General features: G+C 45.4%; 2 protein-coding genes across 3 annotated transcripts in view; one reads left to right on the top strand and one right to left on the bottom strand.

Moving 5' to 3' along the window:
• The window catches only part of Kif9 (kinesin family member 9), a 50,527-nt gene extending 31,312 nt beyond the window's left edge, over positions 1-19,215 (top strand). The window contains exons 11-21 of the mRNA XM_052187125.1: positions 2,396-2,464; positions 2,862-2,966; positions 5,880-5,935; positions 6,950-7,040; positions 8,000-8,133; positions 8,609-8,803; positions 12,192-12,406; positions 13,677-13,853; positions 14,138-14,253; positions 16,394-16,498; positions 18,796-19,215. Coding sequence (XP_052043085.1) covers positions 2,396-2,464; positions 2,862-2,966; positions 5,880-5,935; positions 6,950-7,040; positions 8,000-8,133; positions 8,609-8,803; positions 12,192-12,406; positions 13,677-13,853; positions 14,138-14,253; positions 16,394-16,498; positions 18,796-18,921 — 1,389 coding nt within the window. The 3' untranslated portion in view covers positions 18,922-19,215. The remainder of the gene's footprint in view (positions 1-2,395; positions 2,465-2,861; positions 2,967-5,879; positions 5,936-6,949; positions 7,041-7,999; positions 8,134-8,608; positions 8,804-12,191; positions 12,407-13,676; positions 13,854-14,137; positions 14,254-16,393; positions 16,499-18,795) is intronic.
• The window catches only part of LOC127688473 (translation initiation factor IF-2-like), a 50,106-nt gene that overhangs the window by 21,650 nt on the left and 7,001 nt on the right, over positions 1-21,455 (bottom strand). The window contains exon 3 of one of the 2 annotated variants that reach the window (XR_007978707.1): positions 3,712-5,496. The exons of the other annotated variant lie outside the window; for it this stretch is intronic. The gene's annotated coding sequence lies outside the window, so the exon portion shown is untranslated. Of the gene's footprint in view, positions 1-3,711; positions 5,497-21,455 lie in introns of those variants that run through there. 2 annotated transcript variants of the gene reach the window in all.

Below are 21,455 nucleotides of genomic sequence, written 5' to 3'. Positions count from 1 at the left end.
CTGTGATAGATACACTGAGCAGAGCCATCCAGCAGCAGTTGCCAGCATCTCAGCCAGACTTTCTGTATCTGGGGCATAATGTATTTTTTTTCCCAAGACAGGGTTTCATAATGTATTTCTTGAGAGTGGGGAGGGTGAGGTGGCTGAGAATAGCCCCAAAGACAGTCCATACTAGAAGGAGGCCTACTTGGGGTTTCCTAAAAGGCTCAGCCTAGATTTGGATTCTGATCACATGCCTCAGGCTTTGTGTCTACATTGCCACAGAGCCACTCTGATGCTAGAGGTGCATCTGCCTTGCTGTGCACTCACAGGGTAACAGGTAAGCCTCTGTACCCAGATGATCTGACTGAATGAGGCTAGACTATAGCAGGCTGTGGTGTGAGAAGCCCGTGGACCTGTGATTAGACACTGCTGTGGTCACCAGCTTTGGCAGCAGCTCCTTCCAGTTGTCATTTTCTGACAATGAAAAGCCTGTTCATGGTGAGAGGTCTCTGAAAATTTCCTTGTGCCTCTGTTACAAAATATTCTTAAATATCAAATGTAAGTGATTTGGCAAATACTCTTTTTGTTTTTTTCCAGACAGGATTGCTCTGTGAGGCCTGGCTGTAGCTCTGTGTACACTAGGCTGACCTTGAACTCAGAGATATACCTTAGTGCTGTGATCAAAGGCAGGCACCACTGCCTGACAACATTTAGCAAATTTTGTTGCTCCAAATTTATCACTTCTGGATTGGAGAGATAGCTCAGAGGCTCTTCCAGAGGTCCTGAGTTCAATTCCCAGCAACTACATGGTGGCTCACAACCATCTGTAATGAGATCTGGTGTCCTCTTTTGACATGCAGGCATGCATGCAGGTAGAACACTGTATACATAATAAATAAATCTTTTAAAAACCTTTCATTTCTTAGTACTTGAATCAATGAGGTGTTCTCTGCCAGACAGTTTTCTTCTTCCTTCTCTCCTCCTTCTCTCCTCTTCCTCTGTTTTAAAACTTTTGTGACAGTTGCAGGATACCCCAGGCTGGCTTCTATGCTATGTAGCCAAGACCATCCTGGGCTATTGAACTTCCTGCCTCCATCTACCAAGTGTTAGAATTACACGCATACATTACCACACTTGACTTTTCTTTTTCTGTGGTCTTAAGGCAAGGCTCACACATGCTAGGCATGCTCTGTGTCTAAGTCATGCCCCAGTCCAAAGAATGTCCACTTATAAAAATGGACTGTTAGGAGGTGCTGGACCCGGTTGGAGGAAGCAGATAACTGTGGTGTGCATTTGGAGGGTATAGCTTGTGCTTGGACCATTCCTCAATCTCTCTGCTTTCTGGCCACCATGAGGGAAATAGCTTTGTTTTGGCATCCTCACCCTTCCATCTTGTTAAGCCTCATTTTGGACCCAAAGCAATTTGTTCAGATTTGCTTAGGGCTTTTTTTGTTTTTGTTTTTGTTTTTTTGAGACAGAGTCTCACTATGTAGCCTTGGCTGTCCTGGAAAACATTATGCAGCCCAGGCTGGCTTCCAGCTCACTGAGATCTGCCTGCCTAATATTTTGTTACAGCAGCAAAAGTGACTAACTCAGGGATCAAGTCTTTACCACATAACCTTCAGTGGGCATTTAAGATCCAGCCACAAGAGTCCAGCATATGACTGTCATCCCAGCACTCAGAATGAGAGCCTAAAAGATCAGGAGTTCAGGGTCATTCTAGGCCACATGATGGCTCTGGAGCCAGCATGGGCTACATGAGACCATGTCTTAAAAATTAAACACACACACACACACACACACACACACACACACACACACACGTGATATTTTTAGCAAGCGCAGTGGAACAGTGTGGGATGGGGAGAATTGAGTCCTGCAACTTGTCCTTTGACCTCCACACATATGTCATGTCCTAGGAAGGGCCTTATCCCAGGGGACTAGGGAGCTCTCCAGGAGCTCCTGGGAGTTGGGTTTGAAGACAGCATAAAACCTGTGTACAGTCATGTTTGCTGAAAGAAGCCATCTTAGACCATAAGCTCACTCTAGTTGGAGAAGGATCACCCACCAACTAGGATGGACGGCCTAGAAACCAAGAATATACTTTATGTATTGGCAGGAATAACCAAGATATCTGGGTCTAATTTAAGAAATTGAGCATTTGGCTGGCGTGGTGGCACATGCCTTTATTCCATCACTCTGGAGACAGAGGCAGGTGGACCTCTGTAAGTTTGAGACCAGTCTGGTCTGAGTGAGTTCCAGGATAGCTAAAGGCTACATAGAGAAACCCTGTCTCAGAAAAAAAAGATTGGAAAAAGAAAAGAAAATGAAAAAAAATTGGACATTTGCTATGGAGGAAACAAGTAATTTTTCTGATGACTTTCTTCCCTACTTGTTATGTTTTCCCTGGCAGAGAATGGTGAAGAATTTGGAGAAGGAACTGGCATTGCTTAAGCAGGAACTGGCCATCCATGATAGTCTGGTAAGGGATTGGATATGGGAGAGGGAAAGTCGCTGGGGACAGAGACTAGGGGCAAACAGCATGGTGGGTTAAGGCCAGGGGCAGTAGTGTGGGGTAGATAGTAGGGAAGGATCAGCAGTAGACATTCTGCGGCAGGTGGAGTCCTCCAGTGGCCTCGGTGGGCTTGTGGTCATGACTCTGATGGTCCTGAAGGCAAAGGAAAGCATCTGCCTACCTGATGGTTTGCTGAGACACCTGGCCTGCTTTTCAGGCCTTCCCCACCAGGACCAGACTGTCGAGCAAACAGCCAGTACAGCAGTCAGATACTGTCCCCAGCTCCACACTCTGGCTGTCGGGATGACCCTGATGGTCCTGCCTGGGCCCAGGTTCTTACTGCTTATGTTCTTCATCCTTCAAGTCCAACCGCACCCTCGTGAATTATGACCCCATGGATGAAATCCAGATTGCGGAGATCAACTCCCAAGTACGGAGGTACCTGGAGGGGACACTGGACGAGATTGACGTAAGGAGCCCTGCTGTGCGACCGCCAGGCTCGACTCTCTTGGACTTCCCTTGCTGAGTACTGTGATGTGGAGTGGATGCAATAGATGAGAAGTGGGGTAGATCCTAGTCAAATGCCTTCAGCCCACCATGGCCTTAGGGTCCACGTTTAGGGTTACAAACCCTAGAGTGAGCTACACACAGTGTATATACCAAAGGTATATGCATCTCAGGTGCATGGGAACAGACCTTGAAGCAAAGCTGCTCTGGTGGAATCCCATGTAGCTCCTGGCTGAGTGACCTGGGCTGAATGTTCCCCTAGTGGCAGGGAAGGAAAGTAGGCTCAAGCTAAGTTTCCCCTTAGATAAGCTTGGCTGTGCCTGGTGGGATGAAGCTAGCTAATAAAGGATAGTAGTCAGGTTCATGGCCCTTAAAGAAGATCCTGCCTCCCAGAGTCCACTGTTGGAGTGTAAAAGAAGAAAGCAGCAGGCACACAGGAAAAGCTGGAGAGGGGAATGAATCTCATTACAGTGCAGCCATTAAACCTCTCACCAGGGAACTACATGGGCTACTATCCACATGTGTGTGGTGTGTGTGTGTGTCTGTGCCCAAACAAAAAGGTTCAATAATGGGTCCATCTTAACCTTCTGGGAGTATAAGAAAGCTAGTTAAGTAATTTTATCTTTTTTTATTGGTTATTTTGTTTACATTTCAAATGTTGTCCCCCTTCCTGGTTTCCCCTCCACAAACCCCCCATCACACCCTGTCCTCCATGCTTCTATGAGAGTGCACCCACCCACCTACTCCTGCCTCACCTCTCTAGCATCCCCCCTACACTGGGTCATTGAGCCTCAACAGGACCAAGGGCCTTCCTTCCCATTGATGCCAGATAAGGCCATCCTTTGCTGCATATGCAGCTGGAGCCATGAGTCCCTCCATGTGTACTCTCTGGTTGGTGGTTTAGTCCCTGGGAGCTCTGAGGGTCCAGTTAGTTGATATTGTTCTTTTTCCTTTTTTTGTTTTGTTTTGTTTTTTGTTTTTTGTTTTTTCAAGAAAGGGGTTCTCTGTGTAGCCCTGGCTGTCCTGGAACTCACTCTGTAGACCAGGCTGGCCTTGAACTCAGAAATCCACCTGCCTCTGCCTCCCAAGGGCTAGGATTAAAGGCATGTGCCACACTGCCCAGCTGATATTGTTGTTCTTACTATGGGGCTGCAGACACCTTCAGCTCCTTCAGTCCTTCCCCTAACTCCTCCATTGGGGTTCCCATGCTCAGTTTGATGGTTGGCTGTAACATCTGTATTGGTCAGGCTCTGGCAGAGCCTCTCAGGAGACAGATATATTAGACAGATTATATCCTGCAGCAAGCATTTCTTGACATCAGCAATAGTGTCTGGTATTGGTGTCTACATGTGAGATGGATCCCTAGGTGGGACAGTCTCTGGATGGCCTTTCCTTCAGTTTAATATAGTCTTTTCCTTAGGAACTATTTGTACCAATTTTCCTCATTGCTGTGACAATGACAATATATCTGACAAAAGCAGATTGAAAGGAATGGTTTGTTGTGATTCACAGATGCTGTAGCCCATCACAGATTATGTAGCCCATCATGACAGAGAAGGCAGAGTGGCAGAGGCTTGAGGCTGGTCAGCCTGTGTACACAGTCAGGAAGCCAAGGGAGCAGGAGTGCTAGGGTTTATTTCCTTCTTCCTTCCTTCCTTCCTTCCTTCCTTCCTTCCTTCCTTCCTTCCTTCCTTCCTTCCTTCCAATTAAATGTGATTTACATTGCTATTTTGCCTGTATATATGTCTGTGTGTGAGAGTATCTGAGCTGCCATATGGGTGCTGGGAATTGAACCTGCGTTCCTGTGGAATACCAGCCAAGTGCTCTTAACCGTTGAGCCATCTCTCCAGCCTACTTTCTTTTTATTCAGTCTGAACCTAGTACAGGGAATAAAACTGCATACATTGATGGTGCATCCTCACCAGTTGACTCAGTCTAGACATGCCCAGAGAGGTCTGTCTCCATGGTGTTTAGATCTGTTGACAGTGTTAGCCATTAATGTATTTGAAAAAGTAGCCGGCTGAAGAGATGGCTTAGCAGTTAAGAGTACTGACTGCTCTTCTGAAGGTCCTGAGTTCAAATCCCAGCACCCACATGGTGGCTCACAACAATCTGTAATGAGATCTGATGCTCTCTTCAGGTGTTTGAAGACAGCTACAGTGTACTCACATATAATAAATAAATAAAATTTTTTAAAAAAGTAGCACAATCCTTAGAGATTTCCACTCTAAAAGTATTTTTTGTTGGTGATGGTAGCACATGCCTGTATTCCGGAATAGCATTTGGGAGGCTGGGGCAGGTGAGTTCAAGGCTAGTCTGGACTACACAGTTAAACCTTTTCTCATAAACAAAAAATGGGGACTGAAGAAATAGCTCAGCAGTTAAGAGTACTTGATGTTCTTGCTGAAGACCCAGGTCCAGTTCCTGTAGCACCAGTGCGCAGCTCATGGCAACCTGTCTCAGTCCCAGGGCATCTGTTGTCCTCTTCTGGTCTTTGAGGGCACCAGGCATATACATACATGCAGGCAAAGCATACATACACATAAAAATAAATACATCTTTAAAAATATACACACACATACACATATCTGAGTGTGGCTTTATACTTTTCATAGGGTACCTATGGAAACTGAAAGAGGGTATTATCCCCTGGAACTGGAGCTAAAGACAGTTGTCAACTTTCTGATGTGGGTGAGGGAACCAAGAGAAATATATGCTCTTAACTGCTGAGCCATTTCCCCAGTGCCTGCTGAGAGGCTCCTGCACATGTTATCAAATGATATGGCTCAGAGTCAGCCAAGGGCTCCCGACTTCTTAGACACAGCCTCAGTCCTTGGTATCTTTGTTTAAACTCTGCTTTGCTCTCTTCTGTCAGATAATCAACCTAAGGCAGATTCAGGAGGTATTCAACCAGTTCAGGGTGGTTCTGAGGTAAGTTTCTCCTCTTTTGCACACGCCATTTTATTTATTTATTTATTTATTTATTTATTTATTTATTTATTTATTTATTTATTTATTTTGGTTTTTCGAGACAGGGTTTCTCTGTAAAGCCCTGGCTGTCCTGGATCTATCTCACTCTGTAGAACAGCCTGGCCTCGAACTCAGAAATCCGCTTGCCTCTGTCTCCCAAGTGCTGGGATTAAGATCACTCACTTCAGACTTTCCTTCTTTGGGGAGGCTTTGGCAGAAACTGCAAGTGTCATGCAAGTTCCCAGATCAATATGACACCAGAAGCCGGGTGGTGGTGGCACACGCCTGTAAGTGCTGGGATTAAAGGCGTGCACCACCGCCCAGCTCCATTTTTTTTTTAATGGCATGGGCAATCGCCTTTAAGAAAACCTTTATCTGTGTGAGAGGTGTGTGTGTGTGTGTGTGTGTGTGTGTGTGTGTGTGTGTGTGTGTGTGTGTGTGGAGGACATTCTCTGCTATCTAAGGAACCTGATCTGAGGGCTTAGGGTGTGTGCAGGTCCCTCTTGGATGTTTGTTGAGTTCGTTAATGGACAGACTCTGTGTGAGAGCCAGGCCTCAGGCGCCCTCTGCACTTGCTGCTTCAAGGAGTACTTCTAAGTCTGAGCACAGATCAACCCATTGTCTGAGCAGCCAATGCTAGTTGGCACCAGACTGGTCATTGGGTTCCAAAGGGACTATTAGAATCTAGGTGACATCACAGTCCCCAGGCAGGTTTACAGGCATTGTTAAATGTCAGCTTAGAGCTGATGCTGTTGGCATGGAAGGTGCTCTGTAGGTTCGGGGACTGGAAGATGTAGGGTGTGTACACTGTGAAAAGGGATGGGCCTTTTTTAAATTGTCCTTTGGCTTATGGTGAGGCTGTGGGTCCCATCATCAGGGCTTTACCTAACCAACTTTTAATCTAGTATTTGAGTCCCAGTCCAGTGGACTCAGCATATCCCCATTACAAAGTGTTATTTCATTCTTTCTCCCAAGCCAACAGGAGCAGGAAGTAGAGTCTGCCTTGCGCAGGAAGTATACTCTGATAGACAAAAACGACTTTGCAGCCATTTCTGCTGTCCAGAAGGTAAGCACAATTGCTTCTTGTTAAGATCACTCACTTCAGACTTTCCATCTTTGGGGAGGCTTTGGCAGAAACTGCAAGTGTCATGCAAGTTCCCAGATCAAGATAACACCAGAAGCCGGGTGGTAGTGGCACACGCCTGTAATCCCAGCACTCTGGGAGGCAGAGGCAGGCGGATTTCTGAGCTCGAGGGCAGACTGGTCTACAGAGTGAGGTCCAGGACAGCCGGAGCTATACAGAGAAACCCTGTCTCGAAAAAACCAAATCCAAAAAAACCAAAAAAAAAAACAAAAAAAAAAAAAAAAACCAAAAAAATGGAGCGCTCTAGGCAAGAGTAAACTAAACCATTTCGGGGCTGGAGAGAGCTCAGTCAGTAACGCAGTTGCTGCACAAACATGAAGGCCCTCAGTTCAGTTCCCAGAACCATATAAAGCTGGGCATGGTGGTGCATCCTTGTAATGCAAGCTCTAGCAAAGTTTGGGAGTTCCAGGCCAGTGAGAGACCTAGCAACAGACTGTTCCTGAAGAATAGCATTCAAGGTTAGGTGAAGGTCTCCACATCCACATCCATCCATACTCTGAAAGAATATAGTATACCACTATTGCATTTAAAACGATGTCTATAAACTGCACATATGGCTAATACTATAGATGGCCAATACTTGGAATTAGGGTGGAAATAGGTCTTAAGATCCACAGGGAGATGGATATGGTAACATAAGCCTATGATTTCAGCCCAGGAGGATGGATTATTAGGAAGCCAATATGGAAAGTAGACATTGATTTTCTAGAGTTCAGAGATAGCTCTACTAAGGACAGCATGAAGGTGTTAGAAGTAGCCAAATCTTGGTGTGTGTGTGTATAACATGCTTACCCCAAGGTCTGCACCACGAACACTTGCATTCCTGAGAGGCTCAAACCTCTAATATAACCAATGCCCCCTGTCCTGACCTCTCCATCCAGGCAGGGCTTATGGATGTTGAAGGTCACCTAGTGGGTGAGCCCGATGGACAAAGCTTTGGACTTGGGGTTGCTCCTTTTTCTGTCAAACCTGGGAAGAAACCTAAGACCAAGAAGACACTGAAAGATCAGTACAGGTGAGAGCTGTCTGCTCCATCTCCTGGCTCCTTGGTAGACAGAGGGTACAGCATGGCTCCCTATTCTCCCACGGTACCTCAGCTACCAGTGCCCACTGCTGCACTATCACTGATGCAGCAGTGGGAAACCCGTGGGAAACCTCTGGGGCCATGCCCCAAGTGTTCCGACTCATCCTCATAGCACCCCCAGCGTTTCCATCTTACTGAGTTACTTCCAGTGTTCTGTCCCTGTTGAGTAGTAGGGTTGTAGGAAGTGCTAGGCCAGCCATGCCAGCACTAGGGCACTGCTGTGCCCGCTGTACTTCTGTGATACCTCTGACTCTTCACCTGCATGTAGCACTCAAGATATAGAAATTCTAAACTCACCTTTTAGGTAATTCTGGGGGAGCCTGAGAAGGAGTCTCACACTATAGCCAAGGATGGCAGTTTCTCACTGCTAATGCCTGGGCCTTGGTATTTCCCTGATGTTTTTCAGCTCCTCAGCAAGAAAGGAAGGTGCCAGTAGCCCTGTGAGTGGCAAGGACTTTGATATGGCTTCCCTCTCCAAGACCCAGCTGATCCCATCTTCCAAAGATGGGGATCTCAAAGATGTGCTTGCACGAGAGAGGGAAACATCCAGCATTGAGCCCCTTCCCTCAGACTCTCCAAGGGAAGAATCGCGTGCACCCAGGTACTCATCTAAAGACAAGTCTTCCACTAGATCAGGTCAATCTAAATCAGGGTGTGGTCCTTACATGGTAGGTAAAGGATGCTCAGAGCAGAAGAAAAACAGGAAACAAAAAATCCAAAAGGAGCTGGGCGGTGGTGGCGCATGCCTGTAATCCCAGCACTCTGGGAGGCAGAGGCAGGTGGATTTCTGAGTTCGAGGCCAGCCTGGTCTACAGAGTGAGTTCCAGGACAGCCAGGGCTATTACAGAGAAACCATGTCTCGAAAAAACCAAATCCAAAAAAACCAAAAACAAAAAAAAAAAAAAAAAAAAAAAAAAGAAAAGAAAAAAAAGAAAATCCAAAAGGAAAAAATATGACAACATATTTGTATGCAAAATGCCCCAACCTCAGTCTGCCAAGATACACAGTCAAACAAGAATCATTTTAGGGGCTGAGAAAATAGCTCAGGTAGTAAAGGAATTTGCCAGTTCTGATGACCTGAGTGTAATACCCAGTACACACAATAGTTGAAGGAGAGAACTACCTCTCACAAGTTGTCCTTTGACCTTTATACACATGCTGTGGGGTGCACGTGTACATGTATGTGCACACATATACACACATCATTTTAGAATTACCACATATTAGTTATTTAAAGCGAGGTAGGTGCTGGGCAGTGGTGGCACACATCTTTAATCCCAGCACTTGGGAGGCAGAGGCAGGTGGATTTCTGAGTTCGAGGCCAGCCTGGTCTACAGAGTGAGTTCCAGGATAGCCAGGGCTATACAGAGAAACCCTGTCTTGAAAAAAAAAAAACCCACAAAAAAAAAAAAAAGAAAAGAAAAAAATAGTGAGGTAGGAGGCAGAGGCAGGCAGATTTCTGAGTTTGAGGCCAGCCTGGTCTACAGAGTGAGTTCCAGGACAGCCAAGGCTATACAGAGAAACCCTGTCTCAAAAAAAAAAAAAAAAAAACCAAATCTAAAATAATAATAATAATAATAATAATAATAATAATAATAATAATAAAGTGAGGTGTCTTTTGCATAAGTAATGCATTGTAGAAGCATGGCATAAGAATATAATCTTATATAAACCTATAATCTTAACACTTGGGAGGCAGAAGCTGGAAGATTAAGGATTTAAGGTGATCCTTGGCTATAAAGACAGACAGCAGCCTGTAATATATGAGACTTTGGCTGAAGAAAAACAAAAAACAACTGGGGCTGGGGAGGTAGGCAGCTGTGATGACCTGACATGGAATGTCCAGAACCCATGTAAAAGTCAGATATCTAGCACTAGTACCTGATATTCCCAATATTCCTACAGTAAGGTGGGCAGCATAAATGGAAGAATCCCTGGAAGATGTCAGCACAGCTAGCCTGGCATGTATTGGAGGGAGGGGGGGAGGGAGGGAGAGAGGGAGGGAGGGAGGGAGGAAGAAGAAGAGAGGGAGAGGGAGAGGGAAGAGAGAGGGAAGGAGGGAGAGGGAGGAAGGAGGAGAGGGAGGGAGGGAAAGGGAGAGGGAGGGAGGGAGAGGGAGAGACTCAAAATTTTAGGAACCCAGGCTAAGGAAATAGAAGTGGGGTATGTAAAAATATGTTCATCACACCATTAATAAAAACATATTTTTAGAAAACACTTTGCATAACTGCCAAGACTACCCAGAGAAACATGCCTTGAGAAACAGACAAACAAAGGAACAAAAAAGGAAACACTTTGCTAGTTGTTATTAGATAAAAGGCATCAGATGAATTGTTATATCTGCCCCTTTGGTGTACAGTACATACATGAAGAACTTCTTCTGAGCCTGTGTACATTTCAGAACATTAGGAAAAGTTAAGAGTTGCACAGTGAATGCCTATACACTTCGAGCCCTTTCGTCTCTGTAGGCAGGCTGTTACATTTGTTCCATCTTGTGTTGTCCTTTTCAAAATGCATTTCAAATAAGTTGTCCACAGTAGCCCACATCCCTCTGTGCCAGAGGTTATATCACATTAACTGGGGATCTCAGTTATATGTGAAGTTCTATATATCCCTTGTATATGTGCATGCTAAGTCCTGAGCAGCACACCTAGTGACTCTTCTTACTCTCTGACAGATATATGGAGATACAGTCTTTCAACAATCTTGAAGCTTGCTGTTTTAGCTAAGCTGGGTGATCGGCAATCATTCAGATCTGCCTGTCTCTGTCCCTTAGTGCTGGAAGTATAGACACGATTTGTGGATTCTTATGTGGGTTCTGGGGTATTATATGAGACTTTTCCTAAGGAGATTTGAACCAAAGTTTACTTACTCTAGATAAGAAACCAGTGACAGAACACATTAACAATGCCTCCAGAGTCCAAGTTAGCAAACTGTGTTGGAGTTACAGGAACATGGGTACCTTAAAGGCAGTTTCATCACCAAAAAGCCTACCTAGCCTTGGTGATTACTCATAAAGGCTATACCCCTGGAACTCTGTGTGACTTATAGGCAACTGGATAAATCAGAATCTCCTCCTCTCCCAGCAGTTTACTGCTTCTATAACCTTGTGAAAAGAACTTGGTAAATCTTGTTAGTTTTAGGAACTTCCTAAGACTTAGGAGTTATTTAACTATTTGAGTCTCATGGGCTTCTGTGCTAGTTTGAATACGAATGGTTCCCATGGACTCATATGTTTAACTGCTTAGTCACCAAGAGTGCAACTCTTTGATAGGATTAGAAGACCTTTGTTGGAGGAAATGCCACTGGGGATGGGCTTTGAGGATTCAAAAGCCCACTAGGCCCAGATTCCCACTCTGCCCATGAATCTGGGTGGAGCTCTCAGCTTTCTTCAGCACTATGTGCCCATGCTGGTCACCATGCTCCCACCATGATGATAATGAACGAGCCTCTAATATTATAAGTAAGCTCCCAATTTTTATGAGTTGCCATGGTAACTTAACATTTATGTAATAGTGTCTAAGAAAGCTTGGTTTCTTCTTCTCGGATGGAATTGCTATATAACACGGGGATATGAACCTAGGTATTCATACTTGCAGAATATGTGCTCTTATCCACAAAGCCAGACCTCGAGGCCCTCTCAGGGAAATTTTAATACCATGAAAAAACACCCCTGTGAGAAAAAAATCATGTATTCTGTTTGGCTTCGCCCATTTAAAATGCATATCAAAGAAACCTCAAGAGATTCAACAAATTCTGTTTGCTGATAGGTTATAGTGATTTTGTTTTCAGTTTCTTTCCTCAGTCTCCGCAGTGGAACAAAGATGAGGGATTGATTCCTACAGGCTAAGTTAAATAATCTGACATCAATAGTGCCAGGGCCTACACCTCCTACCCTTGCAGGTCACAGCCTAGAAAGGTGAAGAACCTCGTGTCTCCAAGGCAGCTGTTCCACTTCTTTTCCCTTTGACTTCTCCCTCTGTCCCCAGACCCAGCACCCCACCCTCTAAGCCTGTGGCCTTTGAAGAGTTTAAGAATGAACGAGGTAGTGAGATCAACCGCATCTTCAAAGAAAACAAATCCATCTTAAATGAACGGAAGAAAAGGGCCAGTGAGACAACCCAGCGTATCAACGCCATCAAGCAGGAGATTGATGTGACCAAAGATGCACTGAATTTCCAGAAGTCACTACGGGAGAAGCAAGGTAGATGTGAAGGGAAGATGGCCAGGGCAATGCAGGGACTCAGAGTCACCATGCTGTAAGTGTGACAGCTGGGACACTAAAGGACCAAGATTGGGTGGGTGGGGAATAGAGGGCTGTAGGGTACAGACCTATGTCATTTCACTAGGCTCTAGGAGTCCTTCCTGCCAGCTAGCCTTTGTCAATGTCGCTCTTACTGCTGAACCTTGCTCCAGATATGTGTATATGTCCATGTGAAACTGGTCCTTGGCCTAAAGGAAACCCACTACTCGCCCCCCACTGGATGCTCAGTAGAGAAAGCTAGGCAGTTGGTTGTAAAGGTGGGTAACATTGATAGAAATTTAAAAGTGGCAGGGTATACCACAGGAATACAAAGAAAGTTTTGTTTTGTTATTGAAACAGAATTTCTCTGTGTAGCCCCGGCTGGCCTGAAACTCACAATGTAGACCCGGCTGGCCTTGAACTCAGAGATCTGTTTGCCTCTGCCTCCTTAGTGCTAGGATTAGAGGTGTGTAACACCCCAAGTTCAAAGCCTTCAAAGCCTTGTCCATCAGTCTAACCCACTAGGTGACCTTCAGCGTCCATGAGCCCAGCCTGGATAGAGAGGTCAGGACAGGGGTCTGGGTCATGTTAGAAGTTTGGAATGCAAGCGTTCATGGCCCAAAACTTGGAGTGTGCATGTATGTTCTCTACAAACACCAAGATTTGGCTGCTGCTGCCAGCTTCAGGCTGTCCCTAAAGTTGTTTCTGAACCCTAGAAAATCAATGTCTAGTTTCCATTTTGGCCTCTTAATCATCCATCCCTGAGGATCTACTTATTTGACTCAAAAGAAAAAAAAAAACTTTCTGAATCCGAGGCTAGCCTGGTCTACAGAGTGAGTTCCAGGACAGTCAGGGCTACACAGAGAAACCCTGTCTCAAAAAAAGAAAGAAAGAAAGAAAGAGAGAGAGAGAGAGAGAGAGAGAGAGAGAACGAAAAAAAGAAAGAAAAAGAAAGAAAGACCTCTTTAAATGGTGACTATCTTTGGCTGACAGGACAAGATCAAGATAAACATGATAGTCTCTCTCTGCCCAGCACCCCTATTTGTTCTAAAATACCAGCAGACCCCACTGAGCCCCTGCCCTACCTGTGGATTTGCCTTCTCATGCTTTGCCCACATGCTTCCAGGCCTCTGCCACATGGGATCTGCCAGCACTGTCGTCATTTTGGAACTCAGTCTTCGCCCTACCCTGACTAATGCCTCACTCCCTGACTGCTTCCATCACCCTGCAGGAGAGTATGAGAACAAAGGCCTGATGATCATCGATGAGGAAGAATTTCTGTTGATCCTGAAGCTCAAAGACCTGAAGAAGCAGTATCGAAATGAGTACCAGGAACTTCGAGACCTTCGGGCCGAGATCCAGTATTGCCAGCGCCTGGTGGATCAGTGTCGCCATCGCCTGCTCATGGGTATTCCAGTTGGGAAAGTTGGCAGGCCCTTTGAGGTCAAGAGAGGCCTGAGGTCAAGGCCAAGGGTCAGTTCTGGAAGTGCTCTCTGAGCTGCATGCTGCAGAGCCAGGGATTGGTCAGAGGCTTCAGGTATGTGCTTCCCAGGCCTATGATGGCTGGAGAGAGTGGTGAGACTAGAGAAGCCCCTGGAGCGGAAAGTGGAGACGAGCCTGTAAGGAAGAGCCTTTGCCTGCCTCCCCGGAGCCTCCCTTACCCCTCACATGCTGTCTCTCTGACTCTTGCAGAATTTGACATCTGGTACAATGAGTCTTTTGTCATCCCAGAGGATGTTCAGGTAGCACTGAAGCTAGGCAGCAGCATCCGGCCAGGCATGGTGCCTATCAACAGGATTGTATGTCTGGTGAGTGGCACACAGGGATGAGGGTGTGGGTGGTTCTGCCCCTTCCCTGGATTCATGTCTAGTGCTGCCAGTGCCCAGGTAGGGAGGCAGGCATAAGTTCCTCCATTATTGAAATGTGAGAAACAGAGCTAGAGAGGTGGCCTGGCCGTCAGGAGGACTTGCTGCTTGTTGTGAAGACCTGAGTTTGGTTCTCAGCACCCATGTCAGGCAGCTCACAACTATTTGTAATTCTAGTTCCACTTCCAATGCCCTCTTCTGGCCTTTGTGGGCAACAGCACACATACAGCACACAGTCGCAACGACATAAACACATAGAAATCTTTTTAAAAATCTTACCTCAGGTTTCCAAAGCAAGGTTGTGGGGGGTGGGGCCAAGAGGGTTCATTTCAGCTTACAAGCTTTAAGCTACATCATGAAGGGAAGTGAGAGCAGGAACCTAGAGACAGAGACTGAGGCAGAGACCGTGGAGGAATGCTTGCTCCTTTGCTGCCCATGGTTTCTTTCCCCCCAACTTTTTTTCTAAGTCAGATGATGGTGGCACAGGCCTTTAATTCCAGCACTCGGCAGGCAGATCTCTGAGTTCAAGGTCAGTATGGTCTAAAGAATGAGTTCTAGAATCACCAGGACTATACAGAGAAAAACCAAAAATAGATAGATAGATAGATAGATAGATAGATAGATAGATAGATAGATAGATAGATAGATAGATGAATATTTTATCTGTATGCATTTTTCACTACCTGTGTGCCTGGTGCTCAGAGTTCAGAAGAAAGTGTGGATTCCCATTTGGAATTAGAGTCATATACAATCATAAGACATTTTTTGAGTGGTGAGGGTTGAACCTGGGTCCTCTGAAGACCAGCTAGTACTCCTATCCAGTGAGCCATCTCTCTAGCCTCTTCAGTCTGTTTTCTTATAAAACCCAGGACCCTCCTACCCAGGGGTGGCATTGCCCACCATGGGGGTTGTGCTACATCAATCATTAATCAAGAAAATGCCTGAGGCTGGAGATATGGCTCAGAGGTTAAGACCACTGACTGCTCTTCTGAAGGTCCTGAGTTCAAATCCCAGCAACCACATGGTGGCTCACAACCATCCATAATGAGATCTGATGTCTTCTTCTGGTGTGTCTGAAGACAGCTACAGTGTACTTACATATAATAAATAAATAAATCTTTTTTTAAAAGTGCCCTATAGAGTGCCTATAGACCAGCCTGATGGAGGGAATTCTTTAACTGAGGGTCTTTCTTCCAAGACATGTCTAGGTTTGTGTCAAGTAGAAAACAAAACAAAACAACAACAACAACAACAACAACAAAAAAAAAACCCAAAAAACCCAACCAGCACAAATCTTTATTTATTTATTTATTTATTTATTTATTTATTTGGTTTCTTGACAGGGTTTCTCTGTGTAGCTCTGGCTGTCCTGGAACTCACTCTGGAGACCAGGCTGGCCTCGAACTGAGAAATCAACCTGCCTCTGCTTCCCAAGTGCTGGGATTAAAGGCGTGCGCCGCCGCCACCACCACCCGGCTCCCAACCAGCACAAATCTTAAAGAGGGATATGTAAGGGCCAAAGAGATGGATCAGTGGTTAAGAGCACTAGATGCTTCTCCAGAGGCCTTGAGTTTGATTCTCCACACCCATAGAGTTCGATTCTCCACACCCACATGGTGGCTCACAGCTGTCTATTAACTGTAGTCCCACAAATTTTAATGTAGACACAGCACCCATATATATTGGTTTTTTGAGAGAAGGTTTCTCTGTGTAGCCCTGGCTGTCATGGAACTTACTCTGGAGACCAGCTGGTCTCAAACTCAGAAATCCATCTGCTTCTGTCTCCCAAGTGCTGGGATTAAAGGCTTATGCTACCACTGCCCGGCAATAGAGAGAAGTAGAGACAGAGAAGACAGCAAGTCAGAAACAGAGGAATCCATTTTATTACTGTCAATTTTCTGCAGTGCCCAGGTGGCCCTTATAGAGGAATCTGGAAGGACACTGGCAGTCATGGGTGCTACAGATGCTCTGGGTGCATTTGGAAGCCCAGCAAGGAACTGCCCTGATACTAAGCATAGGCCCTGCCAGGGTTTATCCTGACAATGCCAGGCTGAGATACTATGCTGGGTTGGGCCTCTCCCAGGGAGAAGATGACCAGGACAGGTACAGCCAGCTGCAGCAGACTGTCCTGCCTGAGGGTCCTGATTCCATCTCCTTCTACAATGCCAGAGTCAAGACGGAACAGAAGGTAACTTGGCACATTCATGTCTGTGAGGGTGGAGGCCCCAAAGACTTTATTAGGATACTCAGAATCACCAACCTCATTAGATAGGCACAAGGTGTATCTGAGTATGTTGGGGGTGTGTGTGATGGTACCAGCCCAGGGAGATTGTCACCCTTAATCAGTAGGTGTCTTCTGCCAGCTCCAGATTGGAGCAAGGTTGGACTTTGGAAGTGGGATCACATAGATCATGGACAGGTCTGAACATGGCTTGTAAATACTAACCTACCTATAACCATGTATGGTGGCTCACAGCTCTTGACAGTCTAAGAATAAAATCCTCTGAGACCACGGCCTGTGGAGAAGGACCTGGTCAGGGGGCTACCCTGAACAAATGGCAGGGGACAGAGGATCCCATTTAGCCAAAGTGGAGCTAGACATGGCGTCAGCTACAGAGAACCTATGACTCCCCAGTCTTCATTCTGTCAAGGCCCTGATACTGTGCAGTCCTCTGCTCAGGTGGCCTTTGTTACTTGTTTGTTTGAGACAAGCATCATGTATCCCAGGCTGGTCTCAAACTTGCTAGGTAGCCAAGGGTAACTTGGAACTGATCCTCTTGGATCCATGCTCCACATGCTGAGATTACAGGTTTGGGTTACTATACTCAGCACTATTTACATTTTTTTTTTTTTAGTTTCTTCATTGTGAGACTGATTTATAGTGTGTATGTGTGTATTTACATACTTACATTTTTAAAAACTGTTAATTTTATGTGTACTGGTGTTTTTCCTGCATGTATATCTGTGCAGCATTTGCATGTTTGGTGTCTGCGGAGGCCAGAAGAGGGTGTAGGATTCTCTAGGATCCCTCCAAAACTGGAGATGATAGCAATTGAACCTGGGTCCTCTGGAAGAGCAGCCAGTGCTCTCAACCACTGAGCTATCTCTCCAGTGAGCTATCTTTCCAGTTCCAAATATAATTTTTAAATCACAAGCTCATATATGATTGGACTTAAGGACTGCAAAACATATGAAAGTGTATATACTTGTTTTTAGAGCAGGGTGGGAGGGGTGTTGTTTTGTTTTGATTTCTTAAGACATGGTCTTAACGAACTCTAAGACTTTGAGGCCAGTCTGATCTATACAATGAGTTCCATGCAAGAGCTACATAGTGAGACCCTTTAATCCCAGCACTTGGGCAGAGACTGGTAGATTTCTGAGTTTCAGACCAGCTTGGTCTACAGAGTGAATTTCAGGACAGCCAGAGCTATACAGAGAAACTTTCTCTCACAAAAACAAAACAAACGAGACACTAACTCAATATCTTAGGCTGGCCTCAAATTCACTATGCAGCTAAAGATGACCTTAACATCCTAACACTCCTGCTTGTACCTGTGGAGTGCTGAGATTACAGGTACTCAGCAGCTTATCTGGCTATTTGTTTTTCTTTGAAACAAAGTTCCATGTGGTTCAGGCCTGCCTTGAACTTGCTGTGTAGCACAGAGAGGCCTTGAACTCCTGTTCCTCCTGCTCCTGCCTCTTAAGTTGGAATTTTCAGATTTTCCCCACTCTACTGCCAGCATTTGCTTTCTGCAAACCTAGACCTAGGACCATTTTACACCCTTCAAGAATTCCAGCTTTAATACTGGAGATGGAAGGCCCTGGGTTCAACAAAAGGAGGAAAAGTTCCATCTTGAGCCCAGTGTTCTTGTCAAATCCTATAAACACTTCTGGGGGTTGAGGGAGTTGTATCTTGAGTTCAAGGCCATCTTGGGTTATATATCGAGACACTATCCCAAGAAAGAAAAGTCCAGCTTAGTGTTGGCATTGCATGTTAAAGCTTCTTACCTTGAGGACTCTAGAGTTCCTTTCCATATTCTAAGCTAGCTTTAACATTTGATCCTACCCTGCCTCCTGCCTTAGTGACAGCCTTTCCTACCCACTCTCGGGGATCCTAACTGTATTAAAAGAATAGAATTTAATTAACAAAAGAAAGAGTAGAATTTGTGAATACTACAGCTAGATGGGGGTCCCTATAACAGTAATTAGGCCTTGACCTCTAGAGGAAGAGCCCCTTCCTGTTAGTTTCCTATTGCTTAGACAAATACCTGGTAGTCACAAGGAAGGATTAAGCCAATCTGGTGACACATTCCTCCTGAGTGCTGGAAGCAGGAGAATCGGGAGTCCTAAGTTATCCTATTTGCATAGGAGGCTAAAGGCAGGCTGGGGCTTTATGGAGACCCTTTCTAGAAACAGAAATAGAAACAAAGGGAAAATCAAAGATGAAAGATTTTTTTACCTAGTAAACTGGTTCCATTGTTATAGGCCTATGGTAAACCAGATCAGCCTGGCATCAGAAGAGCATGGTGGAGAGCTGCTTGTATCATCAACGTGCTCAAGCAGAAAAGGCCTGGGGTGGATCAAGGATATGATAAGTCTTTCAGGCCATAGCCCCAGTGACCTACATCCTCCAACCTGCTCCTACCTCTTGCATCCCACCACCTTCCAATAATGCTATCAAGTTATGAACCCACTTGTGGATAAATCCGTTGATTAGCTCTCACTTTCCTATTACCTCTCAATGATCAGATCTACCCATGGAGACTAAGCTTGCAAACACAGGAACCTATATGCTTTAAGGTATATAGTATATAAAGTTCTTTATATCCAAACTATTGTTGGGGCACACTGTGTGAAGGTTGTCTCTGTATTATTCAATTGTTAATTCTGTAACAGCAAAGCTCACCATTGGAATTGTTATTCTTCTGGCTCATCTCCTGCCGCCCGCAGTGTTTTGTAAACATACACCTTCCTCACTTACTGATTGGTTTAATAAAGATCTGATGGCCAATAGCTCGGCAGGAAAGAGAAGTCAGGACTTCTGGACTGAGAGATGGGCTCTGGGAAAAGAATCGCGGACAGTTGGCTTAGTTAAGTCAGATGAGCTAGCTGGGAAGTAGCCTAAGCGGTAATAAAGTTCATAAGTCTCTGTGTCATTATTTGTCCACTGGTGGGTCCAAGAAAGTCCAGCAATAAACTATACCATGTTTTCTCTTTTGAATCCATGCCCTGTCAGATGTTATGTGGCCACTGAAGCATGCATGCCTACTTTTTGTTTTGAGACAGGGTCTCACCATGTAGCTCTGGCTGTCTTGGAACTCACTAGGTAGCAGGTGGAGCTCACAGCCACCCACCTGCCTCTGCTTCCTGGCTGCTGGGACTAAAGGTGCATGTCACTGTGCCCAGCACATGTCGCCTTTTAAACATAACTGCTAGGATATTTCAAACGTTTTACACACTTTCCTTAGACTGAAAGAATGAAAGTGTTTGTATGGAATGTTACTTTTCATAGCAGTTGCACTGTGCAGAGAGTGCTTTGTCTCCAGACTGTGATGTTTGCAGGAGAATTGATGAAGTGCACGTGACATGGCTTGTGAATCCTCGCTAAGACCACACTTCCTCATCAATTTCCCTTCTGTTCATCTTTTTTTTCTAGCACAATTATATGAAAGCCATGGTGGGCCTCCAACAGTCACACAGAAAATAGTCTCATCAATAGCTTGAAGACCAGCAGCTCTAGTCTGTAAGGAAGCTGCTAAACCACATGCCCAGAGTTCCAGCCACTCAGCTGCAAGCTGGGACCAAACCCAGAGAACACACAGTTGCCTGCCTGCTAGGATGAGCATCCTCCAAAGGACACCCTTGCTCCTCTTCACAGAATAGTTTTGATTTTAATTTACTATAATATGTAAAAGATAAAATTACTTTTTATTTCCTGTCTGAAAGGACATCTTCCTTATGTACAGGTTGTGGCTAATACCCAAGTCCTACGTTTGCCTAGCAAGCATGACACCTGGGATTTGATCCCTAGCAAAATACACACAGACACAGACACAGACAGGGACATACACAGACACACATAGACACAGATCCACATAGACACAGACACACACAAGACACAAACACATACAAATGCATGTGCACACGTAGGGATGGAGGAGGACTGGGAGTATAGCTCAGTGGTAGAATACGTGTGTAACACTTATGAAGCTCTTCCATCTCCAACACCACCACGAAGGAAACAGCTAATATTGTAGTTAGGCATGGTAAGACAGTCCTGTCATCCCAGCATTTGGGTGGTGGCGATGGGAAAATCAGGAGTTCAGAGTTACCCTTAGCTACATATCCAATTCAAGGTCAATTTGGACTGTAGGAAACCCTATCTCAAACCAGTTTTATTGAGTAGGAAATCAAAAGAGCAATCCAGACTCCTCCTAACAGGTGTTTCCCTCTGGTCAGTCTCTCCTTTCTTCTGTGGGCACCCTGAGATGAGCTTAGTCTGAGAATACTTCTTCCAGTTCTTTCCACCCACACTTTCTCTGCTCCTGGTCTCTGAAGACAGGAGGAACTCCTACTTCCTTGGCAATCAGAAGAGTATCAGATATAGTGACCTACAAAAGGCAGAACCAGGTCTCTATGCCCAGGGGTGCATGACTTTAGACAGCACAGACTTTCTGGCCAAGCACACACATGCAGTAGGTGTTGCAGCTTCTCTCTTGGCCCCTCCTTTTTCTTTTTTAGTGAGTGACTGATGATAAACTCAAGTAAAAGTGACAGAACAGGGATCACACCAGCAGAGCTGAGCAGGGAAGAGGAAATACTCCTCCTTAGTCAAGTTCTCAGGCTCTGTGTGCTTGGTTTTGGTAGCACGGGGAAAGAGCTTGCTGCCCTGCTAATGACAAACCCTGGCCCACTGGGGGCTGACTAGTGTGGTGTCTACTGATGTGTGGGCCAAGGCTTTGACCTTGAACATGGTATGGCCATGATCCTCCATCTGATACCCTGGACTGCCCAGGATGATAGACGTCCTGCAATGGAATTAGCTGGAAGCCCATCCAGGGAAGCAGTGAGTGAAAATACTCCAGCTCATACCTGAGAGGTTAACGTCTATCCAAGGGCTAGAGGGCCTCAGATTACTTTATATG

This window comes from Apodemus sylvaticus, chromosome 7, assembly GCF_947179515.1.
Source record: "Apodemus sylvaticus chromosome 7, mApoSyl1.1, whole genome shotgun sequence".
NCBI classification, from domain to species: Eukaryota; Metazoa; Chordata; class Mammalia; order Rodentia; family Muridae; genus Apodemus; species Apodemus sylvaticus.
The sequence above is the reverse complement of the archived record's forward strand: the minus strand, read 5'-3'. Positions and strand labels throughout refer to the sequence as shown.